Genomic DNA, 13488 nt, shown 5'->3' with positions numbered 1-13488 from the left:
CATGTGGGTACTATTTTCTTGAACCCCAAAAATGTTGGGGGTTCTTTGTTGAGCTGAATGTGACCTGCCACTCATGTCTGATGTAGTTAAGGACCCTCAAGTTAAGAGAAATGAGGGGATTTCAAGCATCTTTTAGGCAATAGATTAGTAACATCCTGCACACTTGAATTGGTGGGAAGTACTTCCTTATAAGCAAATAAGCATACATAAATGGACACTGTGAACAAAGGAAAAACTGGTGGAGAACACTTAGAACGAAAAAATCATGTCCCCATTACAAATTTCTATTAAATAAACAAAACTTCGTACAGAAAAATATTGTAAAAAATGGTTCACCAATAGATTTATTTAGCTTCTAAGTTTTCAAAATTAAAAAATATAAAACTCAAGTACAATGCTGCCAAAAAAAATAATTCTAAATGATAAAATCTAGAAAAAAACGCTTACGTTCATGCGTCAATTCGTCTCGTACTATTAGCCAAGTTGCCCGTAGAGTCGCAACTCATACGGCAGATGCCACTCATGAAGTTTACCAGGTCGATAAAATGTCGCGAGTTTAAAACTCGAGTTCTTGCCATCGAATTAAAGCCGGGCGTGGCGCCCATGCATAAGTGATGACGAAGAGCTCGCTGCTCAATTTATTAAAAAGAAAAAGCCCGGCTCTAAACTACTGATGAATTGACTTGTCCACGCTCAGCGACCACAGCTAGTCACTCAAAGCACCAGACTCCCCAAAAAGTGAAAACATTATTATGAATAAATCAAAGATCTGAGCCGATGAAACAAATACAGCAGTCTATCAGATCATTGCCACTGTCTATCAGATCACTGCCACTGGTTTCCTAGCATTATGATGACCACAGCTTTTAAACTTTGTGGGCATGAGGTGCCACTTCCGCTGTCCTGGCTAGTGTGGACTTCTCAGCAATAGTCACTCCACCAATTTCTTCCTCGAAGCTACAACTTTAGTCTTACATCAAGGGGGACATGAGTGGTTTGAACAACTGTTGGCATTTTTGTTTGCTGATTCAATAAAATAAGCAAAAAACAATCTAAACAAGACCAAAAATCATGTTCAGCTAATGACTTTGTGCGCATGAATTGTGACCGGCAGCAAGTAAGCAGCGGATACAATTATGGGTTTCCTTCTGTCTTTCTTTTAACAGGCCATTAAGATCATATTATTTTCTTGACCAGCAGTTCAGAGACATCATAATTCTGATTCTTTCATTGGCATGAGAACCAAGTGCTCTCAGAGAACAGAAGAAACAGTGATCATTATACTTCAGATTGGTGGTAATTCAGTCAGGGCAGAAGCGGAGGAATTGACAATTGTACTAAAATTTTAGTTCATTTTATCTTTTCTTATCTCTATCGGTGTAGCCAACGTGAGCTCCCCAATGGAAAGAAATTCAAAAGCTCAAATGCGTCTCTTAGCATAAACTTGCAAAGACCTATAAAACCACCAAGATTACCTGCAAAGGAGAAAAGGATGAAGGAAAAAGCCGAGAGCATCAGTTCATGTTGGTTTGAACTAAGGGGCCTCCAGTTGTGAAATAACAAGATGGGGATGCAGATCAGTCACCAGGTGGGTGGCTTTGTAGGTGCACCAATCTAGGGCGGTTCTCAATTCAGAGTCAAATTAAACGGAAGATATGAGTATGAACTTTGGTGATGCTTCATGTTAACAAGGTCATAGACAAGGTTTCCCTTGATCCGGGCCACAATTAATTCTTAAAGCCCACGTACCAAAATTTTAGGAAAGTCATTAATTCTAGCGCGTCCGCAGAGCTACTTGGGTTTACCAAATGCACGCAACTTTGTGATACTCTCCTGTTTTTGTACTGAATATTAATATATCTACCGCGATGTGATTTAAAGAAGTTTACCAATTTCGATGTGTCAAAATCTTTGTTATTGAAGATCTCAAACCATCGCGTGGCTATTTTATGGCCTTCAGATCTCACAGGCACAAAGAGTTGCATCATGGTGGGATCTCACAGGCACAAAGAGTTGCATCATGGTGGGATCTCACAGGCTTGTCAGCTTCTTGAAAGGATGCATCATCTTCATTTCAAATCACTAAAGTTGGCCTTTCTTCTTTCCCAATATTCGTCATAAATAGTAGGGTACATCAACATCTTCCTTTCATAGTGGAAAGAACTATTTTCCACTTTAATGGGAGAAAGAAGAGGTTAAAAGCTACGTGCGAAAAAGTAGGTTAAATGATTTTCTTTTTTACGAAGGATGGTTCGAGTTGTGATCAATTAGACCACTTCATTATAAACGTGCATGTTCATTCTACATATCCCGTTCAGGCTGTTCTAGCATAAAACCCATTAGTTTTCCACTTTTCCTCTATTGCTCACTCGAAAGATCTCTGAATCTGCTGGGGTTTACAGTGAAAGATATTGCGCTGCCTAGGCATGCAATGTAAGCCTGCTTCAATTTTGAAGCTTTATGCCAACCCACCTTACCAGGTGCAGATCCTTTATAGGTAAAATTTTGTGGACCTTTAACATAGAATGCATAAACCACCTTTCTCTCTTCAGTAATTAATATTAAGTGTAAATAGCAGTTACATAATGATTTTGGGAGGAGAAAACAGATACATATTTTTTCCAATTTTTTCTTCTTTCTCTAACCTTTCTTCTTACTCTTCTTAGTAAGCCGACGTCTTGCAACCAGTTCAGCCATCCGATTTAAGGTGCCAAGTTATGTTTTATGTCTTCCTTATATTGGAGGGCATACCTCTTGTGAGTTTAATAAATTTAGATGGATTTGTTGAGGTGCCAATCAGTTGGGTATGATTGGAGCAAACTCCATTTTTGAAGAAATTTTATAACATACCTTCTTCTAAACACGTTATAACCGAGGTTCATAAGTTTTCAATATAAAAGCATGGATAAGAAAGGGATGGACAATTCTAGCCCCAGCCATTGTTGTATGACCCAGTGTGGTTCTTTTAATAGTATGCCGGTTAAGACCAAATTCAAACCTGGAACGTAGTATTCTCAAGGGAAGCCGGCCACTGCCTTACAGTGTTTCTTTTCGATTTATTACAGAAGGAAACTGCACCTGGTTTGAAAAAATTTGTCAGCCGCCCACAGTCATAAAATCCTTTTGGCTGGTAACCCCTTCAGGGTCTATATATGCCTTGGCTTATGTAGACCGTCCAAGACATGGATTCTATATGGATCGTGACAAGTCGTTACTAGCAATGACTTTTTATTTCATTACTTTATCCTTTCCATACCTCTCCCTTGTTCTCAGTGACTCAAATGAAACTCAGTTCATATGTGTAAGTTTATCATTGACAAGGTTCAAAGAAAGGGTAACCCGCAATTAGTCCCTTTGTTAGAGCCATAGAAGTTGAACCATGGCCGTCTGTGTAACAGCTGAGCCAAGGACTTACTCCACTATGCCAACATACTTTGGGCCATTTACCTTACATTTTTAGTAAATATACTACACAAATTTTTAAGTCTGATGAAGCTTCATTCAGCTATGAAAGAGGAGTTTATAAAATTAAAAAAATGTACAAAGTTATTATCTTTGCTGCTTGCTTAATCAGCCAGTCTTGCTCAGACAAATCCCTTTAACATATCGAATCGGAAAATGCAAGTGTCCAGTTTCCTGTGAAAAACATATACGATCACCAACAAAGGCCTCGGCGGCATGTGTCATGGTGAATGCTGAAGAGGGTGTCTGAAAATTTACAATGACGCCGTCGCACTTATTCATCAGCCCAGCGAACTCCATGTTTTGCACCAAGGTAGTACGCTCCAACAGGTCCTCTGCCACCAAACTCGTATAACTCCGGCAGTAATCTCTTTTGGTCAATCTCATCCAGAACAGGGGTAAGTATATTCCATGCAGTAGCTAACTCGTCGCTTCGCATGAAAAGATGGCTATCTCCATCAATTACATCCAACAGAAGATGCTCGTAGGAGTCAGGCACTTCAATATCATACCTAAAACATAAGAATTCCTTATTGAAGTTGAAGAGAACACTTAGCATAAGATAAATCCGAACAATGCTCTAGGATTTCCAACTTAAAAGGTATTTCCAAGAATGATAGTTTTGGAAGACAATGAGCCCGTGATAAAAAGCATACTTATCCTTATAAAGCAAATTCAGTTCTGATGCATCTAGCTGTATCTCCAATCCAGGAACTTTATTGTTCACTTTCACAAGAATGGCTTCATCAGGAGCATCCCGCAGAATAAGCTCATTTGTTGCAAGATCGATATTCTGCCCAATCCTTTCACGATAAAGATTTCCTGGAACGTGGCGAAATTGGATCCTTATCTCCACTCTGCAATACAAATTAGAGAAATGAAAATGGCACCAAAGAATGATGGTCTTGCTATCAGGATGGTCAAAACAATCAAACAGAAACTTCATATTCAACTTCATCCCTAGGAGGACAAAAGTCTCATGAAAAGCAGCACATTGTACATATGATGATGGATCTAACAGAAGAATTGGTGATTGAAAAGCAAAACATAGTCATGCCTGTGCTTGATGAGTCCCATGCCAGCTTTGATTAAAAATGGTACCCCATCCCACCGTGCATTGTCAATGTACAAGGCAGCAGCAAAAAATGTTGGAGTAAGGGTGTTCAAGTACACATCCGCTTTATCTTCACCACCAGATTTATACTGGCCCAAAACAATGTCATCAAGCTCCAATTTTCTGATGGACCTGAGAACTTTCACCTGCATGGAAGAAAACAGAGCTCTCTATGCATCCATAGTGTGAAATAAAACTTTAAGTAATGCAGCAAACAGGATCTGCACCTTTTCATTTCTAATGTCTTCACCATCAAGGCTCACAGGAGGTTCCATGGCAAACAAAGCAATTGTTTGCAAAATATGACTATGTACGATGTCCCTTATGATCCCATAACCATTTGGCACATCAAAATATCTGACAAATGAAAAGAATTAAGCAAAATAGTTGATAAGGCTCTGTGTTCTTCTTTCACATGCAGCAACAAAAATGGTCTCTTGACATGGTTGAAGGCTGCATAGCCTTGAAGAATGTTTAAAAACTTTGACAATTACAATTAGAATGTCATACGACTATTCATAAAGTTGATAGTACTTAGTCTTTACCTTCCTCTTGATTCCATCCCCCAATCTTCAGAAAGGATAACCTGTGGCAATCAGTCAGCATAGATCTTATTAAGGGATGCCCTAAAATGCCAGTATTTTATGTTTTTAAGACATGAGGTCATACCTGCACATTGCGTATGTAACTGCGACTCCATAGTGGCTCAAAAACAAGATTAGAGAACCTCAGAACAGTGAGATTCTCAATAATATTTCTCCCTAGAAGGTGATCAATCCTGAAATGGGTTAGGAAAGGCAGTCGTCAGAGTATCCAAAAAGTGTCCTGCTAGAAAGAAAATATCACAAAAAGCCAATAAATCTAAACCTGTAAATCTGCTTCTCTTCAAATTTCGAGAGAAGGGCTTGTGTCAACCTAAAAGAAGAGAGTAGATCAAACCCAAAAGGTTTCTCAATTATGATCCTGTTCCAGCCTCTTCTACTTTGTGCTTTCTCAGCCAGTGATGACGCAACATCCAGAAGTGCCTCTTGTGGAACAGAAAGATAAAATATTCGATTGGCTTCTGAGTGACCCTAAAAAGAAATATCCAGGAAAATTACACATAATGGGAAGTCAACTGGAAAAAGATTATAGTAACCAGTGAGATAAATAAATGTACTCTTTCAAGAAAAAACATGAAGCTCTGTCGAGTTAACACAAGATTCCAAGTGGTAAAAAAATGGCCTTATGCTCACCTCGATCTTTTGCATACGGGCGTTAAGTTTAGCCATCCCATCTTTATTGTCAAACCCACCATTAATATGATAAGTTTGATTAAGAAAAGCATCTGTTTTGTTTTCACAACCTTCCCTGGAAAATTTAAGAACAGAGGATAAGACATGCACATTCTTGCTCTTTTCTGCAGATTTTAACAGGAAAAATCAAGAGTTGCTACTTCACAAACTCTTTTGAAGTTGGAAGGGAGTGATCATTTGAAGCAGAAAATATTTGACAGTCATATTTTGTCAACAAAAGTAACAAGAATGGGGAGAAAACATGGAGCTGAGCTGCTGATATAACATTGCTGTCCAGGAAGAAGCCTAGACATATGGCAAGTGACGTTCAGAAAGACCACAGTAAAGGCCAAAGGTAGATATCCAAGAATTCATACTCGTGATCAACTCGACAAGTCAGTGTTCCTGCAATTATGGACCTTAGATCTTCATCTGTCAAATTCTTACGAGAATAGCCAAATATTCCCACATTCTGCAGCCATTACAAAAGTTTCGGAAGGTAAGACACATGAATGACACACCATTAAGCTGACAGATGGAAGAAAGGGCAGCTTTAAACAAAAGAATAGATATGTCTATGAAGTACTCACAGAACTAACATTTCTCTAATCCAACTTCTGTTCTTCAAATAAAAAAGTAGAATAACAGTAATGACCATACAGATCAGTAAGATGGAAATATAGATGTGCAACAACTAAGAGATCCAGTCTCCAAGAGGATGACTAGCAGACATACCATTTGCCTAGGAGATGGCTTCAACTTATAATCACAAGATCTTACAACTTCGGCTTTATGGTTGGAGTTAGATGTTCAATTGTGAGGCATTCTTACTCGCCACTAGCTGATTTCACAATCTTCCCTGCTAGGCTTTTGCAATCAGTTCAAGTTTGAGTCTAAATTAGGTGAGCATTTTGAGGTATTACAGACTTAACTTTAAGCCACTCAGCTGATGTCTATATTGACATGAAGTTGAACAAAAGGGTGATGCCTTTAACTGGAAGTTGCTTTCTTCCACCTTTCAGTAAAATGAAAGCTTGTGATGATTGGGAAAACATGAAGTCCGTAAACTAGAGCTCCAACCGTCACATGGGCACACTCGACCACAAAATCTACAAAATTTCAGCTACTTGTGTCTCCTTCTTGGATGTCCATGAGACATAGCGACCACTAGAACAGAGTAAATTCGAGGTAATCTTTCTTTCCTTCTGTCCAGATATGTTTATATTTCTCTCTTTTCAGGAATCTCTTCTTGCAAACAAGAGATGGATTGAAGAAAAGATACATCACTTTAAAAAAAAACATCAATGTTATGGCTTCACGAGGTTCTCAAACTCTACCTACAATAAACTTTAGGATGTAATGGTTGTGCGGTTAATCTTTTCTTTCAGACCAACAGGATGTGCTTGGATGTTCAGCAGCATCGTTCTTTTTATTTCACACCAATTGAGTGTGATTGGTTTTTTAGCAAGACAGCAACAGTTCAACCTCACAAAAAAATCAAATAGGCTACCACAATAACGATATGTTCCTTAGAAGTTAGAACAGGTATTTTCAGAAGATAGAGCAGCAATACATGATACATAGCATCCTTATACCTCCTGCTATTTGTCACTATATAGTGACATGATATTAGGTTCAAGCGCCACAAAATGACCCATACATGAACTTTAAGTCAAAGAGACCATATTACTCGTATTGAGTGTCTGAGACTCTAAATAAAGGGAAGAATTACGAATAACTACTAGTTTTGCACACTATCCACATGAATGCATATGCTTCATATCTTGCCAACCTCTCTTTTTCATTTTAATAGCATTTATTCAAAAGAAATGGATTAGATGTATTGAAATGTATCACAGATTTTGTATACTTTGCATAAAGGTTTACTATCATTTCCTCGATAGCTTACATAATATGTACAAGTGTCGGACAGGACAGCCCTGGTAGTATAGACATGAAATAACAGAAACTACCATTTTCATGTAATATCATAGTTCTTTCCCCCACAATGTTTTGGTTCTGCCTTTGGAAATGGATTCCTGACATCCTGAGCAGACTTCTAAGTGACATGCGATGGTTGGAATGCAAATGGCGATATCCTGAATGGACATTCAGCATGAAATCCCAGGGACATCAGTAATAAAGCTATGTTAGAACCAAAATTTCTGAAAAAAAATTATACTATAGCACTTAAAAATAATTCTCGAACACTCAAATCAAATTTATTTTGGATAGAAGAATTTTTTTCTTTTTCCGATAAGCTTGGAAAGAATCATTTACATTCAGTATAAAACTTGCAGTTCTACCTTCGGGAGATATCCACTGTAATATAAAGCAAACAGTGCTGGGAAGACTTTGTTTCTGGCTAGCTCACCAGTTGCCCCAATAACTGCAATGCAAAGGGATGGTGCGCTACTACTCGGGCCATCCAAAACTTGTAAATCTTCTGAACATCCAACTTCCATGGCATAGATATCTCTAGAGTTGGAAGAAAGGCCATCAGTGCTATGTACTCCTGCAAAAAAGAAAAATTGAGAATATAACTATGTTTAATCTAGTCATCAATATTCACTAGGGTTTTTAACCATGATACATATGACATACCATGTGATCTGGTGATAGTGGTTGTACTTTTCTTTCTCCCTATGGGTAGAAAATGCGCAAACCATGATAATATGAAGACAATTATTTGTGCTAGCACACCCGTTTTACTTGTTGGTAATCCAAAATGTGCTGAACATAAAACAGTCTCATTTTAACTTGCTATAGATAAAAGAACATTGGAATTTTGTTAAGAAATTCCAGGAAAAGAGAATAAGAATAAAAGAGGCAAAATAAAAAAAAATGAGAAATTCAATAGTATATAAAAAAATAAAAGAGCTTTACATCCAAGTACCAGTAAGATCGGAAAGTGTTATAAGGAAAAATGAACTTGTACGAAGATGAACCTAGAAAATCAGTTACATCAAAAATGAAAAGGAAGAAAGAAATCAAAATGCAATTAGACCACATATGCTAGACAACAAGAAATACAAAATTTCAAGATACAAACACCTCCAGAAAAATATAAAAAATCCAAAAACAGAAAGAGAATACTCAACAGGTGAAAAAGTAAATGGCTATTGACAACCATTGACCATAATTGACAGCAAAATGCATGAAAAAAGGAAAAGAAACTAAACCGAATGAAATATAATTGAAAATCCCATATACAACTTCATATAGTCCATGCCTGATCCTTTGCGCGCATGAAAATGTGACGTCAAAGTCAAATGAGTATGAAAATATCTACTTTTTGTAGACAGTTCCAAAAATATTATTTGTATAGGGTGCAGAGCGATTAAGGCTTTCTGCGGCATGCAGCTAATCACAAACTATGGACAAATGATATCTCAAAAGTAGTTACACACAAGACTATTTGGACTTTGTGAGCCTTTATGATCCAAAAAAAAAAAAACAACATATTTCATCACATTGTCACACTGTTTTCTTTATTTTTTAACAATCTGTTACAGAATTAAAGATGCATGTTCTTTTGAGACATGACGGAAGTCCATTTGTGATGATGCCATTCGCTGGAAACAATTATCTCTCCATATGCTTTGATACCTTTGCCATTTTCTAAAACTGCTATTTGCAGGCAAAAAGCGTAATCAAGTTGTACAAGAAAATCAAATATATTATATTTCAATATTTAACGTCGTATAAGAGAACCATGTTAGAATTGAATATACCAAAGGCTCCCTAAGAAAATAAGCACTATGGTTTGAAATGTCTACATGAGGTGCTCCTCGGTAACAAGGACAATTTTAGATGCAAGCTGACCGACAGAGCATAGATACCACAAGTCAAAACAACTGTTAATTTTTTAATGGAGTAGAAAAAACAAAGTACGTCTTATCTAAGGAAACTAAAAGGTCCAAGACAACATTCAGTAGAATATTCCCGATAGTGTTTAGAAATGCATCTCGTTCTTTAGACCTCAGAAAGTAATTTCCACTCTTGCAAAATAAAGTAATGAACTATCGACTAACAATGTAAAGACCAATCACATAGACAAATTAGAAACAAAGAGGACATTAGTTAAGCTACCACATTTCTTTGTCGACAAATATAGACATTTACAGAAAGTCAGAAACTACAGAAGACAAAATAAAGTAGCATACTGGAGATCCAATAGATGTCAGAATCCTTTAAAAACTGAGCATTCAAGAGATCTAGTTTAACGAAAGAGTTTTACCGACCAGATCCAAGAGGCGATGTTTCTTCAGGAACTTTGCCTTCCAATGGTGGAGGTGCTTCTATATTCTCTGAAGCATGATATTTTGGTAGAACATTTGAGGCCACATATCCACTCCCAAATCCATGATCTCTAAGTGGCCTCTGAAATAGAATTTTTTGATATTTCGAAAATCCACAGAAATGACTGCTGAGGTTCACAGCATTCTGATGGAAAACGCCCGACCCAGGCAAGCTTGCAAGGGGACATTTTAGCATAGACTGTTTAAGCGAAGAACGAGAGTTAGAACTAATTTGCACAACCGATGGTAGGAAAGAAATATAAAAGACGATAAACTGAAGTGCTTGGAGGAACTTATGGATATCATTGCATGGAAGGGTCTCCTCATCTGTGGTTTGTGTTTAATTTTAAGTATTAACCCCTTCCAACCGTGAAAATAAGACAAAATGAAATGAAATTGGTAGAGAAAATCATATACGTTATTGAATAAAATATTACCTAAAATAACAACCTATGTTCAATTTAAGAATGGAAAATTGGATTGTTATTGAACCCTCGAGTTAAAGAAAGAAACTTAAGAAATTACTACATCGAATGTGCATGAAAGTTCAAGCATATGATTCCATAGAAAGATTTCATCAATTAAGCAGGACAGCAAGGAAGCATGAAACTGAGACTAGATTTCTAGCCACACGGAATACCAAAAGAAGTAACCATGAATAGCTTGTCCACGAAGTAGATAAAAGGTCATGCCAGACATTCAGAGTGAAGTAGAATAATCCAGCCTGCCGCAACCTTTGAACAGCATAACCTGCCTCTTGTTAGTAAAAGGTCGGCAGTTCCCAAGGAGTACAAATTTCCACCAAGCCAACAAATCATGATAAAACCGGTATCCTTCACCAGTAATGTGTTCGTTCGTGTAGCTTTTTCATTTTAATGAGGACTCAATGTAGGTTTTTATCATCCGATAAAGTATGCCCCCTTTCTTGTTTACATGGGCAACGGGCAGCGCTCGTGCATCCCTCTACATTTTATGCTTAAGTTGGCAGATGGCATCCAGGGGACTGGGGACTTGGTTTTTTCTTTTTCTGCAGTAACTTCCATAAAAAATCTCCAATACGTGGCAACAGCTATCAGGATCACATAAAAAACTAAACTAAGACTTCAGGAGAAAAGGAAAGGAAACAAGATCGACACAGAACCAATTCATTCCTTCAGATAAGCTTGCAATGCATTCCACACTCATAATCGTGCAGGAAAACATAGAGAACTAATGGCATTGGGTTGAGACTTGAGAGACAGAGAGGAAGAGACGGAATGCAGGAAGCAAGGACATACTCGAACGGTTCGCAAAATCGCACAGAAAGAGAGAGAGAGAGGAAAGGAGGGAGAAGAGAGAGACACCTGGAAAGGAACAGTGGCCGCCGGAGTGGGAAACTTGCGGCCGGATGACAAGGCCGATTCCGGCGAAGGTCCGCAGAGGGTGGTGGTCGCCATCAGGGTGACCGCTGCTCAGCCGTCGGTGATAATGGTCTGGTCGCGTTCGCGTCGTGGCGGAAGTGTGCCAAGAAAGCGCCAACTTTCCTGTCTCAACTGGACACTGGATAATTTCGTCCTGTCAAATTCTCCTCATGCCCTCTACGATTTCCTTATTTACGGCTCAGCTCGCCGAACGGATACTGGATTTGGACGATAAATCGGTTCCTGATGATTATCCGTCGGATCTTTCTATCCGAGCATTAGCAATTAACGGATCTGGTCACAACCATTACGACATCGTTTTAATTTTCTATTTTAGAAAATAGAAAAATGTTGTTGTTCACCATATTATTATTTCATAAAATATACTGTAATCATAATATTAATATGTCACAAGTATTGTTTTCAAGACTATTATGATTACTTCTGACATGGTAACGTTTGAGGGATTTTTTTAAACTGATCATATGATTAAGATCCATATACATAGCACATAACTGGCACACTAAAATCCAATATATTTTTGGGCCCTACTTTTAAAGGGATTGCCCTTTAAAGTTTTTTCTAATAAGAGCTACACTATTTTTCATAAAAACTGTTAAATTGAGAGGGCCCAAAAAAAAAAAATGTTGGATGAAAAATAATGCAATATTTAGAAAATGAAATAACTTGTTCTGTTTCTTAAGTTACATAGGTCTGCTTTCAAACATTTATTTTCTTTTTATGAAAACTACAGATTTTATTTAAAAATTTTTTACAAAAGTTGTCCTCTAAATTATAAGCAAAAAGTAATCCCAAAATCCAAAATTTCCCCAAAATGTGCATCTATATGGCAGACATTGATAACTAATATGTATCCTTGTCAATTCAAAAAGCCAAACTATTCTTTTCAAGTTATCCTAACGTTCAATAATTTGCCTCATTAAGATTTTTAAAAAAATCAAGAACTTATATCTCAGTTTCATGGAAGCAGAAAGCACTGCTTTCAAGTTATCCTAACGTTCAAGTTATGATTTTTTTGTGATCTCAGATCAGGATAAGCTAAAAACATGTTAAAAACTGTGGGATAATAAAAACACATGAAAACTCAAATTGGGTTTCCGATTTAGTACAGCAAAAATACTTGAAATTTGGAGAATCTATTTCTCACCATCGACTTCAAACCGAGCTGTCATACTTCCACTCTTCTTCTTTGCTTAGAATAATAGCAAACAACTGATCTGAAATCCATACGGGGCCCATTATTTAAACAAACAGTCTGAAAATGAGGATCTGAATCCCTATTATGTGTCCAAACTATTAAATCTCCATGATATGAAATCCAAGGTAAACAAACGCGCGCTTAATTGGTATCTTTTTCGATTTGACCTACATTTGATATATCATTAATGATATATTAAACGCGCTTAATTGGTCTTTTTTTTACTTGACCTACATTTGATATATCATTAATGATATATTAAAAAATATTTCTTAATAAAGAACACATATCACACTTGATTTTAGGGTGAGCAAAGCCACCCCTAAAGAAGAGTCGAAACTCTCCTGTCATTTCTTGCTCTAAAGTCTAAGATTTCTTGAGGACTTAAAACAGACGGTGGTACATCTACTAACTAGAGTGTCATAGTGCGACCGTTTGCAATGTAAATGAATAATACCCATAAAAATCAAACTGATCACAAGGTCCGCTCACCGATTATAGTATGCCTCTCAGGACATTTCCTGTTAAAAGAAAGAAGACTTTTTTTCTTCCTTTCATTAACTTGTCTTATAGTTTTGGAGTCAATGGACGGTTTGACTCTATGGCTTTGGCATTGCGTGCACGAAAGTTCCAGCAGCTGCGTACTTTTGATCCTTCTGTTATCGTCGTCATCTGTCAATTCTCTTTCCAAACTGAACTTGCGATCTTGACTACTTGA

General features: G+C 37.4%; 1 protein-coding gene across 2 annotated transcripts; it reads right to left on the bottom strand.

The window, feature by feature from the left end:
• Positions 1-3500: 3500 nt before the first annotated feature.
• Positions 3501-11692, bottom strand: LOC116262507 (inactive glucose-6-phosphate 1-dehydrogenase 4, chloroplastic). 2 transcript variants are annotated; one of them, XM_031641952.2, is made up of 12 exons: positions 11495-11692; positions 10095-10350; positions 8157-8365; positions 6228-6322; positions 5812-5926; positions 5444-5649; positions 5246-5354; positions 5122-5162; positions 4804-4933; positions 4520-4722; positions 4119-4319; positions 3501-3974 (listed from the first exon to the last, which is right to left on the bottom strand). In XM_031641952.2, exons 1-12 carry the CDS (start codon positions 11585-11587, stop codon positions 3737-3739), a joined length of 1896 nt encoding a protein of 631 aa, XP_031497812.1. In that variant the 5' UTR covers positions 11588-11692; the 3' UTR covers positions 3501-3736. The 2 variants fall into 2 exon arrangements, with proteins under 2 accessions (XP_031497812.1, XP_031497813.1); XM_031641953.2 differs by lacking the exons at positions 10095-10350; positions 11495-11692 and adding an exon at positions 8455-8604.
• Between the last annotated feature and the right edge of the window lie 1796 nt (positions 11693-13488).

The sequence above is a fragment of the Nymphaea colorata genome, chromosome 10 (genome assembly GCF_008831285.2).
Source record: "Nymphaea colorata isolate Beijing-Zhang1983 chromosome 10, ASM883128v2, whole genome shotgun sequence".
Taxonomy (NCBI): domain Eukaryota; kingdom Viridiplantae; phylum Streptophyta; class Magnoliopsida; order Nymphaeales; family Nymphaeaceae; genus Nymphaea; species Nymphaea colorata.
Note: the sequence above shows the minus strand (reverse complement) of the source record. Positions and strands in the feature narration are given on the sequence as shown.